This window comes from Balaenoptera borealis, assembly GCF_965194805.1.
Source record: "Balaenoptera borealis genome assembly, chromosome: 2".
Classification (NCBI taxonomy): Eukaryota; Metazoa; Chordata; class Mammalia; order Artiodactyla; family Balaenopteridae; genus Balaenoptera; species Balaenoptera borealis.
In genome coordinates, this window is record NC_138867.1 from 171,879,602 (window position 1) to 171,904,194 (window position 24,593).

At 52.9% G+C, this 24,593-nt stretch overlaps 3 protein-coding genes across 5 annotated transcripts in view; 2 read left to right on the forward strand and 1 right to left on the reverse strand.

Moving 5' to 3' along the window:
• Positions 1–369: 369 nt before the first annotated feature.
• On the forward strand, positions 370–8,594 carry TM6SF2 (transmembrane 6 superfamily member 2). The gene is made up of 10 exons (XM_082379971.1): positions 370–605; positions 2,238–2,341; positions 2,750–2,847; positions 2,918–3,021; positions 3,425–3,507; positions 4,149–4,273; positions 4,456–4,557; positions 4,888–4,980; positions 5,648–5,767; positions 8,094–8,594. Exons 1-10 carry the CDS (start codon positions 511–513, stop codon positions 8,298–8,300), a joined length of 1,131 nt encoding a protein of 376 aa, XP_082236097.1. The 5' UTR covers positions 370–510; the 3' UTR covers positions 8,301–8,594.
• Positions 8,595–8,688: 94 nt separating this feature from the next.
• Positions 8,689–17,862, forward strand: HAPLN4 (hyaluronan and proteoglycan link protein 4). The gene is made up of 5 exons (XM_082379953.1): positions 8,689–9,854; positions 10,872–10,989; positions 11,267–11,629; positions 13,214–13,546; positions 13,937–17,862. Exons 1-5 carry the CDS (start codon positions 9,852–9,854, stop codon positions 14,326–14,328), a joined length of 1,209 nt encoding a protein of 402 aa, XP_082236079.1. The 5' UTR covers positions 8,689–9,851; the 3' UTR covers positions 14,329–17,862.
• A 3,991-nt stretch (positions 17,863–21,853) lies between these two features.
• The window catches only part of NCAN (neurocan), a 28,006-nt gene continuing 25,266 nt past the window's right edge, over positions 21,854–24,593 (reverse strand). For all 3 annotated transcript variants that reach the window (XM_082379924.1, XM_082379925.1, XM_082379923.1), the window contains exons 12-15: positions 24,247–24,329; positions 23,376–23,520; positions 22,447–22,629; positions 21,854–22,194 (exon numbers count right to left, since the gene is read on the reverse strand). In XM_082379924.1, coding sequence (XP_082236050.1) covers positions 22,049–22,194; positions 22,447–22,629; positions 23,376–23,520; positions 24,247–24,329 — 557 coding nt within the window. In that variant the 3' untranslated portion in view covers positions 21,854–22,048. The remainder of the gene's footprint in view (positions 22,195–22,446; positions 22,630–23,375; positions 23,521–24,246; positions 24,330–24,593) is intronic.

Below are 24,593 nucleotides of genomic sequence, written 5' to 3' on the forward strand. Positions count from 1 at the left end.
CCAAGCGGATGAGGTTCCTCTGTCAGTGCGCACATACAATGCCCACTTGATCCTGGGCTGGAGGGAGGTCTGCGGAATGTGAAGAGTTGAAAGGGTCCCCCTTTGGGGTCGAGGTTGAGGCTAGGATGCCTGTGCCTTAGGGTGAAGAAAGAAGTGCAGAACGAGGCCCGGGGAACGAATTCCCTTAGACTGAAGTGGCCTCCAGGACGCAGAAGCGGAAGCATCGTGAGGCATCGTGTTCTAGCATTAGTAGAGAGGGAAACCGGTTGGGCGACGGGGACTGCCACTGGGGACAGCGCAGAGTCCGGCAAGGCTATCAAGGCGGGCGGGGAGGGGCCACTGCGAGAGGGAGGGGCCTCGCAGGGCAGTCACAGCGGGAGCTCGAAGGGCAGTCACAGCGCGGGGGCGACCTTTGCGCAAGGCGGGGCCGAGCCGGGCTGGGTCCCTGGCAACTCCGCGCCCAGAGCCACCGCCGCGCAGAAACCAAGCCGGGGTCCCGGCACCGCCGCTATGGACATCCCGCCGCTGGCGGGCAAGGTCGCAGTTCTGTCGCTGGGCGCTCTCCCGTTGTCCTACGCGCTCAACCACGTCTCGGCGCTCTCGTAGTGCGTGCGGGGAGGGGCCGGGGCGGCCTCCTCGGGGGCTGCGGGGCTGGGCTGGGGTGTGGAGGGGGCGGGATGGAGGATGCGCGGGCTCCCACGAGCCCAGCGGCCCCGCACCGCTCCGGCCCGCGAGGACAGGGGCTGGGTAAGAAGAACTCCCCCCACCTCCAACCGGAAATCGCCTTCCAGCAGGCCCGGAGCTGTGTGCTGGAGCTGGGGTCGCTCCTGGGACGTTTGGGGCCTGGGGAGGAGGGACTTTGAGAAGCAGGGCCCCTAACAAGGCAGAGTTTTGGAGGGTTTCTGGTGTTTTCCCAGGCATGTGCCCAGCACAGGCTCCAGAGTCCCCAAGGGTCAAAGTATTGCCCCAGATAATGCCCCAGTGACCCGGCTCTTGCCACACACACGCTCTGCTGCGCCACCCCTACCAGACTGTCCCTCCATTGCCTGTCTCAGGCCTGGGACTTTTCTTCTCTTTAGGGCTGGCCCACCCTGTCCCTAGCCTCAGTTTCCCCTACATACCTCGACCTCTCCTGTCCCTATCTCCTAACTCTAGGCCTCAACCCTGTGTATCCAGCTACTGGGTACCAGGCAACCACAAGCCCCTCACACTCCCAAACCCAGCACAACCCAAGACATGGGGTAGAGGGAGTCTTGACTGTGGAGTTGGCTCCTTGGGTACAAATTACTGGCTCCATCCCCCTGGACCCTGAGTGAGCCAGGTTGCCCCAGGACCCTCAGTTTCTTCACTGTGTAATGAACATAATTCTAGAGCTCATCCCATAGTTACAGTTAGGGATTACAAATTGTGTGCCAAGATGCTGGTGTGGTCTCATGTGATTGCTATAATTGTCATGTTGGTTAGATGGGGCTGGGAATGGGGATCCTAGGAGTTAGAGGGGTTCAGGAGAAGGTCGGGGCCTGGAGAGAGTGTGGGGGGGAATGTGTGACCTTGGATATGTCTCCCACCCTCCCACCCTTGGCCTTGGTTTGCCAAGAGTTGGAGGCTGCCCAGAGACCTGGCTTCTATTATCTCTGCAGCTGGTTGACCTGCCTTATCAGGTTGATGGGAACAGATCAGGGCAGGGGTGGGGTGGAGTTGATGGAAATATTTGGACTTTACCTGAGGAGTCAGGAGCTTCAGACCATGAGGTGTACAGAGCTGAGCACTAGAGACCCTCTGGCAGGTGTGGGCACTGGGACTGGCCACAGAGGGTCTTGGAGCTGTTGAATGACAGAGCAAGCAAACTGTCACACACATCAGCAAGTGACTGGATAAATCATATAGTCAGAAGTGTTGACAGATGCTCTCTCTGTGCCTGGCCCAAGTCAGGCAATGATCCTTTCTGAGGAGTCAGGGAGGGCTTCCCTGGAGGAGGAGCAATGTAGCTGGGCCATGAAGGATGAGTAGGAGTTTGCCAAGTGGAAAGAAGACTTTTGGAAGGAGTTTCCAGAAGAGGGAAACAGCTGGGGCTAGAGCCTGGTGCTAGGAAAGGGGAGTTTCAGGGAATGGCTTTCCTGGACGGACAGATGCTTCAACCTTCTTACCTGGAGCTTCCTGGAGTCTACTCTTGCCCTAGGGTGGGGCAGGACCTCAGAATGGGCCTGGCCTCCCTGACTTGGTTTTCCTCTCCACAGCCCCCTGGGGGTGGTGTGGATGAGCGCCCTGATCCTGGGTCTGCTCTTCTTGGCTATATACAGCTTGTCCCGAAGTGACATCTACTATGACCCACTCTATGCTGGTGAGTTGGTGGGAGGGTCTTAGGGAAGAGAACTGTCTGGGCAAGGGCCTCCTCCATCAGACTGGCAGCCCTTGAAGGGCCTTCATCAGACTGGAGAACCTTAGAGACTGGAGAGCCCCTACTGACTGGGGAACCTCAAGGGGACTCCCCCTTCTGACTTGGGACTCCTGAGTGCAGGGACAGTGCCTTTCCCATCAGCCTGGGGACCCCTAAAGGCAGGGACTGTGCCTCCCTCTGAGGCGGGCTGTGGGTCATGTGACTTGCGGGGTGGGGCCTGGGAGCAGGTTTGTGCAGAGGCTTTGCCCGGAAACTGGGTGGCTGGTCACCGACCTGCAGTCTCAAGCCCCGCCCACACCCGGTCTGTGCCCCGCCCACACCCTGCCCATGCCCCGCCTACTCTCCCCGTAGTGTTCGCAGTCTTCTCCTTCACCTCCGTGGTGGACCTCCTTATCGCTCTCCAGGAAGATGGCTACATGGGGAGCTTCATGGCGTTCTACACCAAGGAGGTATGTAAGGGAGCGGTCTGGGATGCCCGCAGCCCTACTGCCCGTCTGAGCCCTGCACCTGCCCCTGCAGGGTGAGCCGTACCTGCGCACGGCACACGGGGTCTTCATCTGCTACTGGGATGGCATTGTTCACTACCTCCTCTACCTGGCCATGGCTGGTGCCATCCGTAAAAGGTGCGTGGGGTGGGCAGGGTGGCACCTGGACCCTGGGAAGGAGGTCGAGTCCTTAGGTGGGAGGTCCCAGGTCAGAATGAAGCCAGAAGTATCTGTAGGGGATATCAGGAAGCCTCTCTAGGGCTCTAGACAGGAGTGGCCAGGAGAAGGATCCAGGGAATATCACAGGTGTCAGTGATGGTCGGTTCTCTTCTCTACCACCCTGTGCCTGGGCAGACACTACTGTCCTTGGACAGAGGATTTGACTGTTCATTCCCTCATTCAACTTCCTGTTGTCCCTTCTGTCCTGGGTGACACTGAAGGGATCCAGAGCTGGGGATCCCGGATTGGTCTCTGGACCCTGTCGGGGGCTCTGAGACTGGGGGACAGGGATCTACTGGTCACCCCTCCATCCCCTGCCCAGGAAGAGGTACCGGAACCTTGGACTCTACTGGCTGGGATCCTTCGTCATGAGCATCCTGGTGTTCCTCCCAGGAAACATCCTTGGTAAGGACTTGGCTCTGAGGAATCCTGTCTCCCTGGGCTGGGTCACTGCCCTGTGTCTGGAAGTTCCCAGTGGATCCTCCATACCCTCTCCAATGTCTGCAGAGGGCACCCTCCTCCCCACCACATGCCTCTCCATTCAGAGCCTAAGCCAGCAGCCTTTCCCCACCACTCCCCCATTTTCCTCTTGGAGGTGTGGAAGCGCATTCCATTTCCTCCCCAGCTAGCGGTTCCTGACCCCAGGGACTTGGCCCAGAATGCTCTTGACACCAGAAGGGAATTTTAAGGTGGATCCAGAGGGCAGAGTGAAACCTTTGTAGGTAGGTCTTAGGAGGCGGAGCAGAGAAGGCAGCCAGGGATGTGGGGATGGCTGTGCAAGAGGAATATCCAGGGTGTTTCTAGGGGGAGCTAAGAATAGCTGAAGTGTACGAGCCGTGTCCAGAAGGTAAATTGAGGCAGGCCAGGCTGAGGAGCATGGACATCATCTTATGGGCACTGGGGAGTCAGACGTGTTAGGGCTGAGCTAGGATGGCATTTGTGAATCACAACTTCCAGCCAGGGGCTCTGACATGGCCCAGCTAAAGGATCCGGCCGGGCCTGGGAGATCCTCGCTGCATGACACCCTGTCTCTCCTACCATGGCAGGCAAATACAACTCAGAGATCAGGCCTTCCTTTTTCCTCACCATCCCCTACTTGCTGGTCCCCTGCTGGGCTGGCTTGAGGGTCTTCAACCAGACCCAGGCACCAAGCTGCTGCACTCCCAACATGGTGAGTCCCTTGCCCCCAGATAGGCCTTGTGCCAAATGCCTGAATGTCCCCCATTTGAGTTGCTTCTGGTCAAAGACATTATCTCCTTGGAAAGATCTCCTTGGTCATTAGGGAAGAAGGGATGAGCCTTCATTGAGTGCCTGTTGGATACCAGACTTCTCATGCTGTTTCTCATGGGGCAGGTGGAGGAGGAGCAAAGAAAGGGCCTTCTGCAGCGCCCAGTTGACCTGGCCCTCATCATCTACCTCATCTTTGCTGCGTTCTTCACCTTCTTTCGGGGCCTGGTGAGTCTGCACTGGCCAGCCTACCTGCCTCCAACTCCCCGTCCCCAGCCCATCCCTCCCTCCTTTATCTTCATTATCCAGTGCAAAAAGGCCACTGCTCTCCCATTTGATCATCCAGGGAAGTTCATCGAGTCTAACCTGAGTGTTCCATCACAAAGCCCCATTCCCTGTAGCCTTCTCTCCAGCTCAAATATCTGTGGATTCTCAGCCAGAGGAGAGAACCAAAGCTGGGGCAGGCCAGAGCAAGGGGTATGGGCCCCTCCTGGGAGGCCGGGGAAGGCTTCCTCTTGGAGGGATGTTTGAGGCTGTTGGTTTGTCTGTGGGCCCCAGGTGGTGCTTGACTGCCCCATGGATGCCTGCTTTGTCTACATCTATCAGTATGAGCCATACCTGCGGGACCCCGTGGCCTATCCGAAGGTGCAGGTGAGAGGGCAGATGGGAGGAGAGCGCCACAATCCTGCCGTGGTTAGGGATCTGCTGGGCCCCTTTGAAGCAGGTGTCAAAAACACAAGTCAAACTGGTGGAAGCACAAATGGAATTTATTGTCCTACCAAAAAAGTACAGATATTCTCTTCAGGTATGGCTGGATCCAGGAACTCAAGGATAGCTCTGTCTCTAGACTGTGTTTTCTTTGCATGTGCTCCACTCCCAGGTAGTGCCGTTGTGGTATGGCAGAGACAGCCTTGGGTAGCTCTAGGCTTCCATTCTTTCTACTTAGCCACCACAGAGGAGTGTGAGCCCTTAATTCCTCAGCTTAAGTATAAGTCTTAGGCAGGCTCTGATTGGCCAAGTTTAAATCACATGCTCATAGCTGATTTTTATGGCCAGGGGGCTGGGGTGTTCTGATTGGCCAGGCCAGGGTCACATGCTACTTCTGGAGTAAGGTGGGTGGGCTCAGTGTGTGGGAGTGGGATGGGTGGTGAAACCCAAGGGAAATAAAGAAGCAATTTGCACAGGGTAGGATGTGCAGAGAGCCCCAGTCTTGGGTGGGGTCTGAGGCTGGCCAGATTCTCCTTGGGGCCACCACCTGAGGGGTATCAGGAGACCCAACTGGGGCAGCCGCTCAATCCATCAGCTGTGTGCCCCCCAGATGCTGGTGAATATGTTCTACGTGCTGCCCTTCTATGGCCTGGCCATCTATGCCCTCATCTTTCCTGGCTGCTCCTGGCTGCCTGACTGGACCTTGGTATTTGCTGGAGCCATTGGCCAGGTGAGGTGGGGTGGAACGGGGTGGGGTGGGCCAGTGCATAGGGAAGAAAGTTCCTGCCTGCTCATTAATTGCTCTTGTGCTCACCCTGAGCAGGGTGATACTCGGCCCCTGACAGGCTCCACCCCTAGCTCAGTACCCCAGGATTCCCTAGTGTGGGGGAGAAAGAGCCAGACACAGACACCCCAAACCCATGAGGTTAGAACTGAATAGAGGGAGGTAGAGAGTCTGAGAGGGATTCCAGAGGGGGCAGAGTTCTTAGAAAAGGGGGCATAGGCTTTTTTTTTTTTTCTCTATTGTACTTTACTATTTATTTTTTACTTTGTTGCGGCATGATTGTATATTCAAAGTACAATAAAAGAAAATACTCGTCTATTTCTCTTCTGGATATTATTATCATTGTTATTATTATTAGTTGTTTCATTAACGATGACTGTCAAAAATAATTTTGTTGTACAGAAGAGTGCTGTAAAAATCTCAGCCATCTATCAAAATTGCTAAGAATGTCTCATTTCCATCCAGCTCTTTAAAGGCAGAAGAACTACTCTTAACTTGGTTTCTTTCTTCTCTATATTTTGCTTTGGAAGCTGTGTTCTGAGTCCGAAGGCTCTGACTACCAATATTTAAAGTCAAGCTTTGGAGATATTTTTGCTATTTCAAAAGCTTTCTCATGCATAGGCTTTAAAAATTCTTACACACAATATTTGGCTCTTTATTCCATCTGTAATTTATTTTTCTATGTGATGTGAAGGAAGAATCTGAAAATTATATATTTCTCCTTATGATACTCAATGATACTCAGTATCCAAGGTATTAAAGAATTTGGAAGTATCTGACTTGACAAGTTCAAGAAATTGGAAACCTTATTTCAGGAGAAGGGAAATCTTCTAACATTGTAAACCAGAAGGACTGGACTGATCTTGCTGAGCCCCAGCTATCATCCTACTCTCTGTTTTTATTTTGTGTATTACTATCTAATTATAAAGGGTTATTATTAAGGGAGAATAGTAATTCAAGCATATTCAAGGCTTTGTGTAGAAAATATCTTTACTCCTTTTAAACATAGATTTTACTTTTTGCATAGTTTTAGGTAGCAAGCCAGTTAGGACTGTTGAGAATTTCTGAAGCAAAGAAAATTTACATGAAGGAATGTTTTGGGCTTCATGAGGTTTCTGAACTCTAAACCCCTATACAGAAAAAAGGGCTTGGTTAACACTGTGCTAAGAGAGTTGACCAAACTTCAATTTGACTTCCACCTGAACTAGGTTGTAGTTTGTGTCAATAAAGATGACCCCAGCCCTCATGCTGAGTCTTTGCTCAAGAAAATGTGATCCTGCCAAACCACAAAATGTACACTGTCTAACCCACCTTGCCAAACCATTTTCAGTAGTTTTTCCACTTACTCTTTTTGTAATTTTCCATTTCTTTTTTTTCCAAATAAATGTTTCTTTTCTTTTTTTTTTTTTTTTTTTTGAGCTCTGGAAAGATATTACTTTTTTTTTTTGAATTTTTGAATTTTATTTTATTTATTTTTTTATACAGCAGGTTCTTATTAGTTATCCATTTTATACATATTAGTGTATATATGTCAATCCCAATCTCCCAATTCATCACACACACCCCCGGGGGCATAGGCTTTGAAGTATGGGTATGAGTTCTTCAGGCAGGGAAGGGCATTCCAGGAATGGGAACAGCATAAGGAAATGCACAGAGGGGGACAGTGATTTAGAGACCCATAACGTGGGTAAAGGCAGAGACAAGATAAATTGACAGCTAGATGCTAAGGGCTTTGAACTCTGGGCTTGGGGGCTTGTGCTGAGAACAATGGGGAGCTGTAGAAGGTGTTTGAGCAGTGGAGGGCCCAGTCAGAGCTGGGGGCATGTTTCTGGGTTTCTGATGGGAAGTGATAAAGGCTGGGCCCTGGCCAGGGCAGTGGGACCAGGGGAACATCCATTAGATATATTATTATTTTATCGATTAGGGGTAGAATTGAGGGGATTTGTGTCAAGGCTGCCTGGGGTGGGGAAGACCAGGAGGAGGAGCTGGACTCAGGGCAGAGAAATAGGGTGCAGGGTCCAGCAGACAGAGTGAAGGTCGTTCTGGTTAGGCAGCTGGGGAGAGGCTTACAGATAGATGGATGAGGATAGACAGGACATGTGGGGACAGGGATATTTAGAGACAGATGGATTGAAAAGGGGAGACAGGTAGGTCAGCAGAGCCAGCGAGATAGGGATGGGGACATTTTGAGCTCCGCAGGGTGGGATGCTGGTGATGCTGGGACTTGCTCTGTCCTGGTCTGTGACATCCATCCTCCCGTTTTGGCCACCAGGCACAGTTCTCACACATGGCTGCTTCCATGCACCTGCGCACGCCCTTCACCTACCGTGTGCCTGAGGATGCCTGGGCCAGCTTCTTCGTGTGCAACCTCCTGTATGCTCTGGGGCCCCACTTGCTGGCCTACCGCTGCCTGTGGAGCCCTGCCTTCTTCCTACGCCCGCTTCCTGGCCCCCCAGCCCACCATGAGAAGCAGCACTGAGGGGGCCATGGGACTCCCCAAGATCCTGTTTACATACCCAGCTGGCCCTGCCCCTGGAAGGGTGGGTTGGGTTTTTTAGAGGCAGGAGGTGTGTCTCTGGGTGCCTTCAGTCCTGGCTATGGTGATTTCAGGGTGGGATGGGGGGGGGGGGCCCAAGGTCCAGGTGTTCCAGCAGAGAAGGCCACGGCCATGCTCAGCTGTCACCTCACCCAAACTCCACACTGGCACCCTCCCGGAATTTATCCATCATCCCCCCATGGATCCTTTCAGTAAAATTCCTTTTGACGCATAAAATGTTGCTCTGAGTGTTTCAGGGGGCAGGGGCAAGGGACCCCCTCCTCCAAACCCACGAGGGCCCACTCATCACTGCCAGCATAACCATCAGGAGCTGGAGGTGCCGGACAGCAGAAATCTACCTCTGGTTGGTTTGCCCAGCCCCATCTTCCAGGTAGGGAAAACCGAGGCTCAAAGAGGACCAGAGACCTGCCTGAGGGCACAATCAGGAGAGAAGGGTCCAAAGTCTAAGCTCCACCATAAATTCTAATAACTAACAGTGTGGCACAGTTATTAAGCACCTACCATATACCAGGCCAATGGCTAACCTCACATGCTACATGCTGGGTCTCACCGCATATTCCAGATGGGGAAACTGAGCCTGCGGGAGATGAATGTCCTGGTCCGAAGTCATGCCTCCTGGATGCAGCTGAGTTAGGCAACGAGCCCCAGCCCCTTCAACCACAGAGCCCGTAACCCTGCCTCTGCTGTCTGACTGGCTTATATTTGGGGGAAACTGAAGCTGGGGAGGCAGCCAAGAAGTTGGGAGAAGGGCTCATTGCCTCCTGGTTTGATTTTTGAACTTGAGTGAAGGTCCAGGTTCAGGGGTAACTCCTGCCCAGACCACTCTGGGTCAGGGGGTTGATCCACCTGCTCCCTGCCCTTACCAACACTTATTAGGCACCTATGTCTAGCCATTAGATCTTCACGAAAGACCCAGCACTCCATATCTCAGATGTGGAAACTGAGGCATAGAGTGAGGGACAGAGTCCCTCTGCAGAGCGTGTGATTGTTGTAGGGCCCGCATCCCACAGAGTGAGCACCCTTTGGCTGCCGGGGCCCAGGACGCTTTGATGGTCACCCAGTGACAGATGGGAAAACTGAGATGTGCAAGCCAAGCCCCTTTCCCAGGTTACTCAGCCCCCCTGCCCACGCAGGGCATCATCAGGCCCCCCACTTCCTCCATTTTAAAGAGAGTTAAACTGAGACCCAGAAAGTTTCCTCCGGTGGCCCAAGGTCAGCCAGCAGGGAGGCTGGGACCTGGCTCTGAACTCACTGTTCAGGGCAGTCCTTCCTCTATCTGTGCCCATCATCACCTCTCCCCCAGCAGGCGCCACCACGTCCCCTTTAACGCCCCCCCTCGTCCACCTCCCTCCTCCCCTTGCAGGCAGACGCCGGGATTGCGCCGCCTGCAGGGACCTGCCCAGTCCTTCCTGGGTGTGCGGGGAGCGCAGTCCCGGCACATAGGGGCCGCTGGTCGGGGGCCGCACCGGCAGGATGGTGAGTGGGGCTATGGGTTCGGTAGGTCCTTCTCTGGGATTCTGTCTCTGTGCCTCTGATCTACATCCCGCAGTGTTTCTCTCTTCAGTCCCTCTCTCCGTCTCATCTCTCTCATCTCTCTCTGTCTCTCACCTTGTATCTCTTTCCCTCCCACTCTCTCCCTCTCTGCTTCTCCTTTTCTTATTCTATGTCTCTCCCTACTTTTCTCTCCCTCTTTTTTTTTTTGGGGGTCCCTTTTCTCTCCCTCTCTCTGAGTCTCTGTCTCTCCCTACCCCCATGTCTCCCTCTTCTCTGTGTCTCTTTCCCTCTTGCTCTCTCTCCTTTCTCTCTTTCAGTCTCTCCCTCTCTACCTCTGTCTCTCTCCATCTTTCCTTACTCTTCTCCGTGTGTCCCTCTGGCACTCTCTTCTCTCTCCCCCTTTGTATCTCTGTCCCTCTCCATCTTTCCTTCCTCTGTCTGTGACACTTTCCTTCTGTCTCCATCTCTCCCTGCCTTTCTCTCTGTCTCAGTCTCTTTCCCTGTCCTCGCCCTCTTTCTGTGCGTCTCCCCCGCTCTGCCTCTACCACCCGCTCGCCCTGCCACCCCCACCTGCACGGGTTTGCTGCAGTCTCCTGGCGCGCGGATAACCTTGCCGCTGCCGCCGCTCCAGCTCCTCTGCTCCTCCCCCCTCCTCCCCAATCCTCGGCCTGGGCCAGAAAAGAGAGAGAGAGAGAAGGGCGCGGGGCTCCGAGGCTCTGGTGTTGGGGTCAGGGGGTCAGGTGGGTTGCCCGTGCAGAACTAAGGGAGAGTGAGTCCAGGGGCGTGGGCTTTGCCCGAGGGCAAGTGTGTGAGATCCTGGGAGAGTGGGGGTGGGTGGGAGGGTCTGCTAGCCTTCTCCTTGGGGGGGTCCTCCGGGATCCTGGCTGGGCTGGGGACCTGGGCATGTAAGAAGTCCTCGCCGCGGGAAAGGAAGGCCAGGGAGTGAGTCTTCTGAAAGGCAAAGGCCAGGAGGCTGGACTGAGCGCTCCGTGCCACCAGGTGTGTGCTCCGGCGGCCCTCGGTCGCGGGGCGCTCTGGGCAGCTGCATGGGGAGTCCTGCTGCTCACCGGCGCCGCGGAAGCGGAGCACGGCCGGAAGAAGGTCGTGCACGTGCTGGGTGAGTCAGGGCCGTGGAAGCGGATCTTGCCCCGCAGAAGCCGTGGCCAAGTAGGATCACCAGGGTGCATGGAGCGGGGAGGACGGAGGGTGCTGGGCGGTCCTGATGGCCACAGTCCCCGCCCCCTCCCTAGTCCCCTTACGGAGCCCCTCTACCCTTCTGATCTCCTGATCCTCACCCAAGTTTTCTTCCCACATCCCTTTCCCTGGGTCCCCCTCCCCAGGTTCCCCTGCTCCGCCCCTAGAACCTCTTCTTAACCCTCTTTGGTTGCCCATAGAAGGGGAGTCGGGCTCCGTGGTGGTGCAGACAGCGCCGGGACAGGTGGTCAGCCACCGGGGTGGCACCATCGTCTTGCCCTGCCGCTACCACTACGAGGCAGCCGCCCACGGCCACGACAGCGTCCGCCTCAAGTGGACCAAGGTGGTGGACCCGCTGGCCTTTGCCGATGTCTTCGTGGCGCTGGGTGCCCAGCACCGGGCGTTTGGCAGCTACCGCGGGCGGGCTGAGCTGCAGGGCGATGGGCCCGGGGATGCCTCCCTGGTTCTCCGAAACGTCACGCTGCAGGATTATGGGCGCTATGAGTGCGAGGTCACCAACGAGCTGGAGGATGACACTGGCATGGTCAAGCTGGACCTGGAAGGTGACTAGCCTGTGGGCAGGATGAGGCTCATTTCTCAGGGAGAAGAGAGGAGGGTATTGCAAAGGACAGAAACCAAATCAAGTTGGCCTGAAGGAATTCAGCGGCTTGGTGGGGTAGGATAATGGTTCTGATCTGGGGTGATTTTGCTACCTGGGGATATTGGCAATATCTAGAAGTAGGTTGTGGTGATATAGTGGGTAGAGACCAGGGATGCTGTAAACAGCCCACAACACACAGGACAGTCTCCCCACAGCACAGAATAATCCAGTCCAAAATGTCAATAGTGAAGACATTGGGAAACCCTTTGGTAGGATCCAAGCACAGTGAGATCCAGGCATTCACATCATGTCAGAAATCCTTCCTTCAGCTCTGTTTCCCTGGGTGGGCTTTCCTTGGACAAGTTTCCCCTGATGGAACCAAAAAGTAGTGCCAGGCTTCCACCCTCCCAGCTTGGCAATTGATTTCCTAGGAGTGCTAGCTAGAGTCCCAGAGTTGTCCTTCATTGGCCCAGCTTGAGTCATTTGCCTATCCATGGGCCAATCACTGTGCCTGGGAGATGGGATGCTCTGATTGGCTGACTGTGGAGCTGGGAAGTAGGGTTTCTATCTGAAGAATTCCCTCCCATGTGGTTTGCCTTCTTCACTCCACCTCAGAAGATGCTAGAGAGATTTCAGAGCCCTCACTCGCTGAACTTCCCAACAATAGCGAATAACAACAACAATAATAGAAGCAGCTCTCCTTTATTGGGTGTTTTCTATGTGCCAGGAGCTTGGTTGAAGACCTCTCTGAGCTTTCATTTAATTTCCCCAAAAACCCTGAGGGAGATGGTATTACTCACAGAGGGGCAACTGGCTCAGAGAGGTTAGAGCCTTGACCAGGGCCCATACCAGTGAGTGGCAGAGCCAGGACTGGAAATCTAGTCTGTCAGGCTCCAGCTCTTCTCTCTGGCTCCTGTTTGATCCTTCCTGCATCTGCTGAGAGAAGCATCTGCACCTGCACCCCCAAGGTTCACCCCACAAACACAGACACACAGAACGCTAGTGAGCTGAGATGACTGTGATTCCGATGAGGGACGAGTTATAAGAACTGAAGGTAGAAGGGAAACCAATGGGAATTGTCCTGGACAATGCTGGAGATCAAAGAGGTCTTTGCCCAGGGTCAAACTTTCGTGGGCTCCCAGTGTAAGGGAGTCAGTTTTATGGGCTCAGGATTTGACAAGAAGGAAGGTCCCGATGCTGGAAGAATGTCAGAAGCACGTAGAACTGAATGGAGGGTTGTGGGAGCTGGGTTTTGAAGGATGAATAGTAGTTTGACGGGTGGAAAGGTGGAAAGAACATGAACAAAGGCCTCCAGTGGTGGAAAGGAGGTGGACATGATTAAGTATGTCAAGGGGGAGGGTCAAGTGAATCCCAAGCTTAAGGCAAAGGTATGAGGGGTGTGAACTGGGGAAAGGCATGGTCAGCTCTGAGGCCATAGTGAGGGATGGCCTGAAGGGTCTAGGTGGAAGAGTCACACGGCACCACAGATGTCAGGTAGGTGGGTGAGAGTTGGGGGGTCCGAGCTGACCCTCGTGTATCCTCTCAGGCGTAGTCTTCCCTTACCACCCGCGTGGAGGCCGCTACAAGCTGACCTTCACGGAGGCGCAACGCGCGTGCGCTGAACAGGACGGCATCTTGGCGTCGGCTGAGCAGCTGCACGCGGCCTGGCGCGACGGCCTGGACTGGTGCAACGCGGGTTGGCTGCGCGACGGCTCCGTGCAGTACCCGGTGAGCCAGCCCCGGGAGCCCTGCGGCGGCCTGGGCGGGGCCGGGAGCGCCGGGGCTGGCGGCGGAGCCTCGGGGGGTGTGCGCAACTACGGCTACCGCCAGAACGCCGAGGAACTCTACGACGCCTTCTGCTTCACATCCAACCTCCCGGGTGCGTAGGCTCCACCCCTGGGAGGAAGGTCCTGCCCTCCGCTGGCCCGGGCCCCGCCCCGCGTATGAGACCCCACCCCCACACAGGTACCCCTCCCTCTCAGACTCTTTCCCACTCCGCCCAGGTCTCTCTCCCTGTTCTTCCTCTCCACACCCGCCCTCGGGGGTCCGAACCAGGAGATCCCGTCCCTAGTACTGCCTAGGCACGGCAATCAAACATCGCCTGGCACCAGCACTGCTCTAGCCGAGGCTGTGGTCCCGGGCTGCAGGGGAGGGGGTGTTTCTGAGCCCTGAGGCTGAGGTCCTAGGCTGCAAGCGGGAGAGTGTCCTGAATCCCGAGGAAGCCGGGTCCCAAGAGCGGCCCTAACCACTTCTCCCCATCCCCCGGCAGGGCGCGTGTTCTTCCTGAAGCCGCTGCGGCCCGTGCCCTTCGCGGGAGCAGCGCGCGCGTGCGCGGCGCGCGGAGCGGCTGTGGCCAAGGTGGGGCAGTTGTTCGCCGCGTGGAAGCTGCAGCTGCTGGACCGCTGCACCGCAGGCTGGCTGGCGGACGGAAGCGCACGCTACCCCATCGTGAACCCGCGCGCGCGCTGTGGCGGCCGCCGGCCAGGTGTGCGCAGCCTTGGCTTTCCTGACGCCACGCGCCGCCTCTTCGGCGTCTACTGCTACCGCGCGCCTGGTGCACCGGACCCGGCACCTGGTGGCTGGGGCTGGGGCTGGGCCGGAGGCGGCGGGTGGGCTGGAGGCGCGCGAGACCCCGCCGCCTGGACCCCGCTGCGCGTCTAGGCCCGGGCCGTGGACCGCTGGGGCGCTTGGCGGCTGGCTGAGTGCCCTACGGCCACTTGGAGATGGACCACACCCCTGGAGACTGGCCATGCACCCTGCGGTGCCCTGCAAGTTGACCAGGCTTCCTGCGGTCCTTAAACCCTGGCCACACCCTCTGAGGTCCCCAGAGTCTGGCCAGTCCCGGGAGCCAAGTCCCCTGGAGTCCCCTGGAAATCGACCAAGCCCCGCCTCTCCTGGACAGTGGATTCCTCTCCTCTCCCAACTTTCTCCAGGAGACAGGGCACACCCTCTGAGAACCACTGGACACCAACAGAACCCGAGGTCTCCTGAACACTGGAAACATCTCGCGAGGTCTTCTGGAACTACCCCCAAGGTCGCCTGGAGGCTGGACCCCCGGGATTATCTGGAGACTGGGCAAACGTCCTATGCATCTCCCTGGAGACTGAAGACTGGTCCCCTAAGGTCACCCGGACACTGAACTCTCCTCCCTATAACCTGTAGAGAAACCAGAAACCTCAGAGTTTGTCAGTTGACCATGCCACCGTGGTCACATGAAGACTGTGGGCTCCTGTCCTCTCCTCTAGGGTGACCTGGAGTTTGGTTACTCCCATTCTCCCCCCTTCTCCCACGAGTCCCCCAGTTTCCATAGTAACAGGCCGTGTCCCCAGGTAACTGTGGAGAACAGCTCCACCCCTCCAGTTTCAGGGGAGACCACCCTTGTCTGTCACTGTTAAGACAGATTGACACGCCCCAGCTGTCTCGCATTACTGGCAGCCGTGGCCCATCCCTTAGGTATCTCTCTGAGGGAGCAAATGCGTCTTCACCTGACGGGCCCTTTCCTGGCTGTCACCTAAGAGACCATCTCCCAGGCCCAGAGACCCATAAAATCTATGTCATTCACTATGGAGAGAAGCTGCCCCACTTCCCATTGTTACCAAGGCGACCAGCCCAGCTTCTACCTGTCACCTAGAGTCACACAGCCCTTCCTTCATCAGTCACACCCATGGAGTTAGTGCCTCCCTCCTCCAGCTGTAACCATGGACACCGCACGTTTCCTATCTCACCCACCTTCACCCCAGAGACCTACAACTTCACTCCCACTGTCCTCACCCTGACCAACAGCCATGGAAACCACCCTCTCCCCTAACTGTCCTGAGAGTGACCCAACATTCGGTTCTCCAGCTCTCACCATGGAAACAGGCTGCTCCCTTCTGCGGGGCGCCTCAGCTCCTCGCTACCCTCCAAGCTCCTCCCCCAAGCGGCTTGGACCCCCCCCCCCAGCTGTTGCCATGGAGACTACACTCCGGTGTCTGAGGTAACAGAACACCTGTCCCCCTAGGCTTTCCCTTGTCGGTAGGGCCCGCCCCTCCAAACTGTCACCATAGAGACTGTCAACGTCGTCCCCAGGACAACTGACTTCCCAGTTCTCAGGAACTTCTTACCGTGGGCCCGAACTGTGCCCCATAGGGCTTAATGGCTGCCCCTTCACCAGATGGACCCAGCTCCAGGCAGCATCTCAGACCCAGGTGGACTTCTGGAGCTGCTGGATATCCTCCGTTTGCACGCTAACTATATCCCAGACAACAGCTGTGCACGAGACACCCTTGCAGCACCCAGGTGAACAAACTGAGGCTCTGGCGTGCCCCTACCCTTTGTGCTATGCAAGCACTAGACTCCCGCTTCCTCTCTGAGACCACATCCCCGTTCTCACTGAGTTCCTCTCTCCTTTTCTAACTTCCCTCCACCCACATTTTCCTTCTTAGAGATCCAGGAGAGGTTGAATTGTCTTTAAACCTCAAAATCCTCTCTGAGCTCCAGGTTCTAAAGGGCAATTTGTGCTAAGAAGTCAGGACCCAAACTCCCCAGTGTTAATAGCTAGCTCAGAGAGACTGTCCATGAACAAGGCCACCCCAGCTTTTGGAGACCCCAGTTTCGAGGTCTTGCCTGGAGTGGCACTGGGGTCCCTCCTGGAGCCCTCCATATTGTCACATCCATCTCCAGGAAACCCATCTGTGGGTTTTGGAACCAGGTATGCCTGGGTTCGAATCCTGCCTCTATGACCAAGTGACAAAACCCCTGATCCTATTTCCTCCTCTGTATCAAGGCTGTTCTAAGGTCCCAGTGAGTGCAAAGTGTACAGCAGGGGCTCAATAAATTTTTTTTTTTTTGATGAATGAGAAAATGAGACAGCTCGTGGGTAGTTACTTCAAAAATGCACTTTGGTGGACAAAATGTTTTTCACCTGTGGGTGCTTGGTGACGATTCGGTTGGGAAGCGTCTCCTCTCATTCCTCAGGACCATTCCCTCTCCCTAATCTCTCTCCCCTCCCTTCCCCCCCATCGTCTTTCCCTCACTCTGTCCCTTGAGCCACCTCCCATGGGTCTGGCCCTTCTCAGCCTTGTCCTAATTGGGTCACTAACCAATCCAGTGATTCCTCTCAGTCCCCTGGGAATGAAGTGTGTGAAACTGGGTGTTGAGTTCCTGCATCAGGAAGGCAGAGAAGTTGCAAATTTTCCCTGGGGTGGGTGTGGAGGTCAGGGTAGGGAGAGTGTGGGCCGAGGAGTATTGAAAGTTTCAGGCATACAAAGAAAGGGAGAAGAGAAAAAAAGTGTAAATGTCTGATATGGTCGTAGAAGTGGGATGGTCGATTTAACTGCTCATGCTTCAATGACAGATGGGACAGAACTCCTAGAGATTCCAACCACTCATCTGAAGCCAGGGTCCAGTCCCTTAGTTAGACTTCCTTGGGCTCCAGCTGTGCCTTAGCTTCCTTGACTTGAGGAATGGTAGGGGCATTTTTCTGGAGATGAGTGCATAAGATTTCTTTCATCCCACCTTTTCCCTGCTGACATCCTTTCTCCCTTCCATGGGTTCCAGCATCCTGATTTTGCCTCGGGTATGTAAGTTTCCCTCCTCTCGTTCTGTGAGTCAGAGGGGCTGACGCCACTGGGCAATGAGTGCTGTGGCTCATCTTCCTGGGCAACCCTAATTGGTCCAGGGGTCGACATGGACCCAGGCAGACCAATGAGACTGCCTGCGATTTTGATGGACCAGTAGGACCAAGGGAACCCTCTTTCTGCTGGGTCTCTGCACTGTTGGAGTGGAGGTCTTCGAGGGTCCACCTGGAGGAGACCTAAGGATGGCAACCAGGGTAGAGCCACTCCTGAAGCTAGTTATTCAGAAAAATGTCTCACTCCTGTCTTCCAGCACCCAGGGCACTTCTCAGAGACATCTAAAATTTCTTACATGTCCTTCAAAAGATGTTTCATATTCATTCAATCAAACATGCATATATTGTTTTCCCCCCACTTCTACACAAATGAAAATATGCAACATATATTTTTTATGTTGTAAAACTTCACATAATATGAAATTCACCATTGTAAACATTTAAAAGTCTTCAATTTAGTGTCATTTAGTACATTCCCAGTGTTGTTCAACCATCACCCCTATCATTTTCATCACCCCAAAGAAAATCCCATACTCATTAAGCAATCACTCTCCATTCCTCCATCCCCACTCCATGCCCTGACAACTGTTAATCTACTTCCCATCTCTGTGGATTTGCCTAGTCTTGACATTTTGTATAAGTGGAATCCTACAGTATGTGTCCTTTTGTGTCTAGCTTCTTTCACTCAGTATAATATTTATGGCTGAATAATGTTCATATATATGTATATATATCACATTTTGTTTATTCTTTTATCAGTTAATGGATATTTGGGTTGTTTCCACCTTTTGGCTATTGTGAATAATGCTGCTATGAACATTTGTGTGCCATATATACTTTATTTTATATATTTATTTATTTATTTATTTTTGGCTGCATTGGGTCTTCGTTGCTGCACTCGGGCTTTTCTCTAGTTGTGGTGAGCAGGGGCTACTCTTGTTGCAGTCCGCGGGCTTCTCATTGCAGTGGCTTCTCTTGTTGCGGAGCGTGGGCTCTAGGTGCACGGGCTTCAGTAGTTGTGGCATGCGGTCTCTAGAGCGCAGGCTCAGTAGTTGTGGCGCACAGGCTTAGTTGCTCCATGGCATGCGAGATCTTCCCGGGCCAGGGCTTGAACCCGTGTCTCCTGCATTGGCAGGTGGATTCTTAACCACTGCGCCACCAGGGAAGCCCTCATATACACTTTTAAAGTAACTCTTATTTAACAATATATTTGGGGACTGGTTTCCTTCAGCATGTAAAAATCCGTCCCCTTCCCCCACCAGCATTCTTTTGAAGGTTAGCAAAGTAGTCACTGTTTGGATGCACCATAATCTTTGTAACCAGTCTCCTAATGGTGGACATTTACATTGTTTCCCATATTTTGCTGTTAGTAATAAGTACCATGGTCATCACATAAGTACAAGTATAACTGGAGGATGATAGCAGGAATTGTTTGATCAAGGCGTCAAAACTTGCCATTTTGTTAGTGATCTCCAACTCTTCTTAGAGGTGAGGCCAATTTATAGCCCATCAGTAACAGATGTACTTGCCTATTTCCATACGTCCTCAGTAGCATCATGTGTTACCACTTGTTACCTTAGCCAACCTGATAGGTGAAAAATAATATCTCATTGTGGTTGTCACTTGCAATTCACCTGTTATATGAAGCTGACTATCCTCCACTTTGACTTTAGATGCAGGCAGTTGAGTAAATCATAAATCATTCTCAGTTCAGGTACATTGTCATCGTTGAAATATGCAAGGCCCTTCTCTTGTGAGATTTGTTTATTCCCTTTTATTTATATGTCCTTATTTGTGTACCTTGGAGATCTGAAAATTGTGTATTATTTTGTTGAGCATATGTTGTAGTTTAAGAGCCATCTGTATTTCCTTTTCTTTGAGCTTTTTGTTCATATCCTGTGCCCATTTGGCTATTGGATTATTGGGGGTTTTTTCGTATTGATTTGTAGGAGCTCTTTATGTACTAAGGCAAAATTCCTTTATCTCTGATTTGAAGAATTGTTTCCAAGCTTGGCATTCGCCTTTTGACCTTGTTAATGTTGTTTGTTGCCACTATTGCTTTAGAATAAAGCCCAAACTTCTCATTACAGCCCATATTGCCCTGAGTGATCCATCCTCTGCCTCTCTGACCTCATCTCCCTCCACTGTCTACCTCTGTCACTCCGCTCCAGCCACTATGGACTCTTTGCTGTTTCTCAAATGAACCATGTTCCCTTCTGCAAGAAGATTTTCACTTTTACTCTTCCCTCTGCCTGAAACTCTCTTCCTTTCTTCCCTTCTTCGTCTAGTTAATGCTATTCATCCTTTAGATTCCATTCACCTCCTCTAGGAAGCCTCCCCTGACCACCTCCCAGGGGTCACATCTGTTCTGTCCACCACTATCTCCCCAGCACCCAGCACAGTACACGGCATATAATAGCTGCCCAGTAAGTCCTTGCTGAGTGAATGAATGAAGGAAGGTGTCAGGAGGCAGGTTGAACTGTTAAAAAATTTTATTAAAATGTCCAAGGAGTACATTAATGTCCATAGTGTCAGATACCACAGACCCACGGAACACTGCAGCTGACAGCATAACCAACAGAATCCAAAGCTGTTCACGCGCACACACACTCACACGCATGCCACACACGCGGCACACGCAAACACTCACGCACATCTCAAAGGGAAAGACCAAAAGACAAACCACCCACCTTAGAAAATATCAGAGCCCCCTCCCACCATGGAGCTGGGGTGGGGGCAGGGCAAGGGGCTGAGGTGGTCAAGGGTAAGGAGCATAAACCAAGACACCCCCAAAAAAGTTGCATCCCCAGAGCCCCCCACTCCAAACAAAGGAAAATTCTTTTGTGACATGGATGACCAAAGATGTGTTATTATTTTTATATTTCTTAAACCAAGAGGAATTATAAAACCTAGAAGGCAAACCTATATCCCTGGGTTTTCTCAACAATGACCATAACATGGAACAGTGGATAATGTCTATATAGCAGGGAACACTAAAGACCATGGTCAAGGATGCGGGTCTAGTTTGCACTTCTCAATCTTTTCCTAAATCTTCCTGTGTGTTAGAGCATGATTATGTTTCAATTCCTTCCCCCCAAAACAGAGAGCAGGGTTTGGAGTCAGCCAGAGGCAGGACTGAATCGTTATTCCTGTCTTGCAAGCCAGTGTCTTTCTCTTATCTGAGCCTCAGTTTTGTCTTGTGTAAAATGGGAAAATAATGGTTCCTAAGTCACTGGGCTGTTGAGAAGATTCAAGGAGGCAGTGTGTGTAAGTCCTTAGCATGGTACCTACTCCATAGTTGTCAACTATGATTAGTACTTCCCAGGAAGGATATAGGCTCAGCCAACACGTTTCTTTCTCTACTGAACCCTTAGATGGACCGTATATTTGCTTATTTTTCTTTCCTGCAGAGGGCCATTCTCCACTGTGGTTTTTAACACTAATCCACAGATGTTACCCAGACTAGAGAGGTTGAGAGTGGACAAAGGACATGGAGGAAAAGCTGTGGATCTTTCCTGCCAGAGATCAGGAAGCTGAATCCCGACTTCTGGCTTGGGGAGAGTTTTTACAGGTTTCAGATTCTGGGGAGGAAGGCAAGGTGAGTTCTTTACAGCTTAGAAAATTAAAAAACTAAGAGAAAAATGTGTGTGTGTGTGTGTTTCAGTTTTAACACTGCATATCTCTCTACATGACCGCAGGTAGATGTCACTACTTCAAGTTTTAAGCATTTCTAGTCCACCAGGCGATGAATGGAGGAGACAGGAATAGAGTAGGGGTAGGGGTGGGACCCATGGCAGGGGCACTACCAATGTCTGCTTGAGGGATGGATATGGGCACCGAGCTAGAAAACTTGGCACCTCCTTGGTCCAGGAAGGAAGTTCTTTGTCCCCTGAGAGATGGAGGGGGAAGAAATCTGGGTTCGTTGAGCCCTAAACATCCTCTCATCCATGTGTGTCTGTGTGTGTGTGTGTGTGTGTGTGTGTGTGTGTGTGTGTGTGTGTGTGTATAAAATTCACCACACATGCAGAACCACCAAATCTCAGCACTGGACTAGACCTGGGAGGGCAAGCAATACAGCTTCCCTTCATTGCCCACAAATTTCTCTGACTATTCCGACCCCTAACTCTGAGGGCCTGGAGGGATATTGTTCCAAAAACATTCCTAAAATTCAGTACATAGGAATTCCACACTCAGTTCATCCACCAAGACTAAGGACTGACTTAGGCTGAAGTCCAAGGTGAAGGAAGAGCAGTCATCAAGTTCAAGCAGTGTGTGTCCACGTAATTTTCTACTCCCAAAGCCAGTGACCTTCACTATAGGCTTCAGCCTGCATTTAGGACATCTGACAGTTTACTAAATCTGAATCTCTGGTGGTAAAAGCAATTCCTTAGTGCGAATCCAAACACACATTCTTGCACCCTTATCAAAGCCTTACTTCCACAACTGGCAGTCAGCCTTGCCAACAAAAGACTAAACCAGTGCAAAGAATGATGATCTTTGCCGATTGTGCTTCCCTGCACTGAGAGATGCTCCCAGAGTTCAGCCTGACTAGAACTGACTTTTCAGACACATGGCTACACCTGCCAAGAGGACCTTGTATATGTAAGAAAAAGGAGAGAGGAGCTTTTTACAAATGGTTATGTATGGGGAGATGTGGTTTGGGACTCAGGGGCTTCCGGACCCTCTTGTTTCTCTCTGGGCTCTGCCTCCCCAGGTGAAGCCTCCAGGGGAGGTGTGGGAAGGGGATTGTGCTTTCTTTTGCCTGGTTCTTCAGCAGAAATTCCCTTCGTCCTTCTCCCAGTCCTCTGCTGGGTGCTTCTTGTGTTTTCTGCGCTCCTTGTGCGATTTGTGGTGGTGATGCTGGTGGTGGTGTTGGTGGTGGTGATGGTGTCGCCGCATCCGATGGGATCGTCTGGCTGCAGGGGAGTGAGGGACGACAGGAACGTGGCAAAAGCTGATGAGAGGTGGGTGGCCTGATGGAACAGGCTTCCTCGGGGGAGCGGGAAATGGAGGGAACACCAGGCAAGCTAGTAAGTTCTCACTTATCCGCAAGGCCGTATTATCAGGCAGACATTCAACCAGATCAATGTATGTAGTCATGAGATGCTTAATTGGAGACTACAAGTAGCTGGAAACTTTTGTTGGGGTGTCTGGGGGAAGCCACTTACGTTTGGTGCAGACGATTTGGGGCCGATCCCATTTGCCATTGCTCCGGCATCGGATGATGGCCACGTGGTGCTGGGCAAATCCTTCGTCGCACTGGTAGCGTACAGTGGCGTGGACATTATACTTGGCCTTGCGGGCACCAATGGGCAAGGCATTCTCCACTGCTGGAGGGGGACCACACAGCACTGGGGAGAGAGGAACCTCCAGTTAAAGAAGTGGGTGGGACTGCGGCTGAACTGGTTTCATCTCTTGTTGAGATGAACCCTCAACAGGTCCCACCTTTTGCCCAGCTGTGACCTCAAAGGGCTAGAAGTGGATGTCTCCTCCACCCAAACCAGGAGCTGCTGAGTGGCAGGAACCTCCTGGACACATCCCAACCCCTAATTCTTGTGCATGATGGGAATGAAGGAGATGGGAGGCAAGAATAATCTGAGCAAATGAATGGAAAATAGGATATGAAAATTGGCAAGGAAACAGAAGCAAGAATGAAGAAAAGTATAAGAGAAAGGTGGACATGAGAATATACATATATATGTTTCCTTAATATGTAAAGAGCTCTTACAAATCAATAAGACCAATGAACCGATAGAAAATTAGGCAAAGGAAATGAACTGGTAGGTCACAGGAAATCAAATACATATAAACAGCTTATCAACATATGAAGAGCTGGTTATTCTCATCCTCGAAGACGTGCAAACTATGATAACAATGAGATACTGTTTTTCAGGACTTAGATGAACAAAGAACAAAAAGTTTGAGAACACAGAGTTGGCAAGGGTGGGGGGAAAATGGGTACCCTCACATAGTGCTGAAGCGTGAAAACTGGGCTGGACTGACTCCTACATTTACAAACTTAAATAAAACAACGAATCAGTGACAGGCAGGAGGGAAGGTTGGGGGAGAAGGGGTGGGAGGGAGAGTAGCAGCATACCTGTGCCCTTCTTACAGACATAGGGGAGGTTGTAGTTGCAGGGAACATCATTCCAGTGCCCGCTCTCATGTGCCACCATCACCACACAGTCCTCCCCACCCGCGAAGAAATTGTCGGGCTGGTTCTCCCTCCAGTTCTCATATTGCTGTAAGAATGGGGAGCAGGGGGTGCTCAGGGGACATGCAGCCTGTCCCAGGCTCTGGCACTGGCACTGTGGGATTCCCCTGGCCAGACCACTCAAACTCTTAGGGACTCAGTGTTTCCATCTCTACAATGGGCACTGTTCTGCCTGCCCTGAGGGTGGCTGCCACTACAGTCCAAGTCAACCCTTCTCTAGCTGCGAGGCTGTGGTGCCCTCCTCCCTGGTCCTCCTGCCTCGTCTCACTCCCTGACAGTCTGTTTTCCACATGGGTCACTCATTGTTAGATAAATAGCTGAACAAAAGGTGACCTCAGACTGGAAGTCCAGGAGAGCTTCCCTGAGGAGGCAACAGGAGAGCTGAAGGAAGACTCAAGGATAAGAACAACGCAGGCAGGGAACAGAGTTCTAAGCAGAGGGAATAGCTAATGCAAAGGCCCTGAGGCAGGACTGAGCTTGTCCTGTCTGAGGAACAGAACAGAGGCCAGGAGGGCTGGGGCTGCTTGATCCAGTTCGAGTGTAGTCAGAGAGTGGGCCGGGGCCAGTTCTCATGGCAGAAGAGAGGAGGTGGATTTCTTTTCTAATTGTGGTAAAAAATATATAATATAAAATTTACTAAAGTGAAGCCAGAGGGCCGGGTCATTGCAGCTTACCCAGAACTCTCCATTCTAGGCAGGGCCCAAGTCAACAGTCTGACTGCAGGTACCCAGGTCCCCAGGCTGCCACCACTCACCAGCCCCGTGTTGTCTGTCCACTGGAAATCCCTCTCCACGATCCTGTCGTTTAGGCCGATCCATGTGTTTTCACGCCCAAAACCTGTGGGGTGTGGGGTGTCGTGAGGGCTGGGTACTTGCACCTCCCCCAGCCTAGGTTGCTGGCTGGAGGCCAGGTTGGGGGTGTGGGAGGGGAGACTCAGCCCCCTGCCCAGCCTGAAGGTGGGCTGGAAGGGGAAGTGGATGAAGATGAGAAGGGAGGGGGGGTACCCAGAGCCCCTCCCCCAGTTCTGGGTTTGAGCTGGAAGGGAGGACCCTAGCCCCTCTGCCAGCCTGTGGGCTGTGGGCTGGAGGCCACGTCCCCCCA

Coding starts and splice junctions, on each gene's coding strand:
- TM6SF2 (XM_082379971.1), top strand. CDS start 511: ATGGACATCCCGCCGCTGGCGGGCAAGGTCGCAGTTCTGTCGCTGGGC. Junction 606..2,237: donor CACGTCTCGGCGCTCTCGTA/GTGCGTGCGGGG, acceptor TCCTCTCCACAG/CCCCCTGGGGGTGGTGTGGA. Junction 5,768..8,093: donor TTGCTGGAGCCATTGGCCAG/GTGAGGTGGGGT, acceptor TTTGGCCACCAG/GCACAGTTCTCACACATGGC.
- HAPLN4 (XM_082379953.1), top strand. Junction 10,990..11,266: donor GAAGGTCGTGCACGTGCTGG/GTGAGTCAGGGC, acceptor GGTTGCCCATAG/AAGGGGAGTCGGGCTCCGTG. Junction 13,547..13,936: donor CTTCACATCCAACCTCCCGG/GTGCGTAGGCTC, acceptor ATCCCCCGGCAG/GGCGCGTGTTCTTCCTGAAG.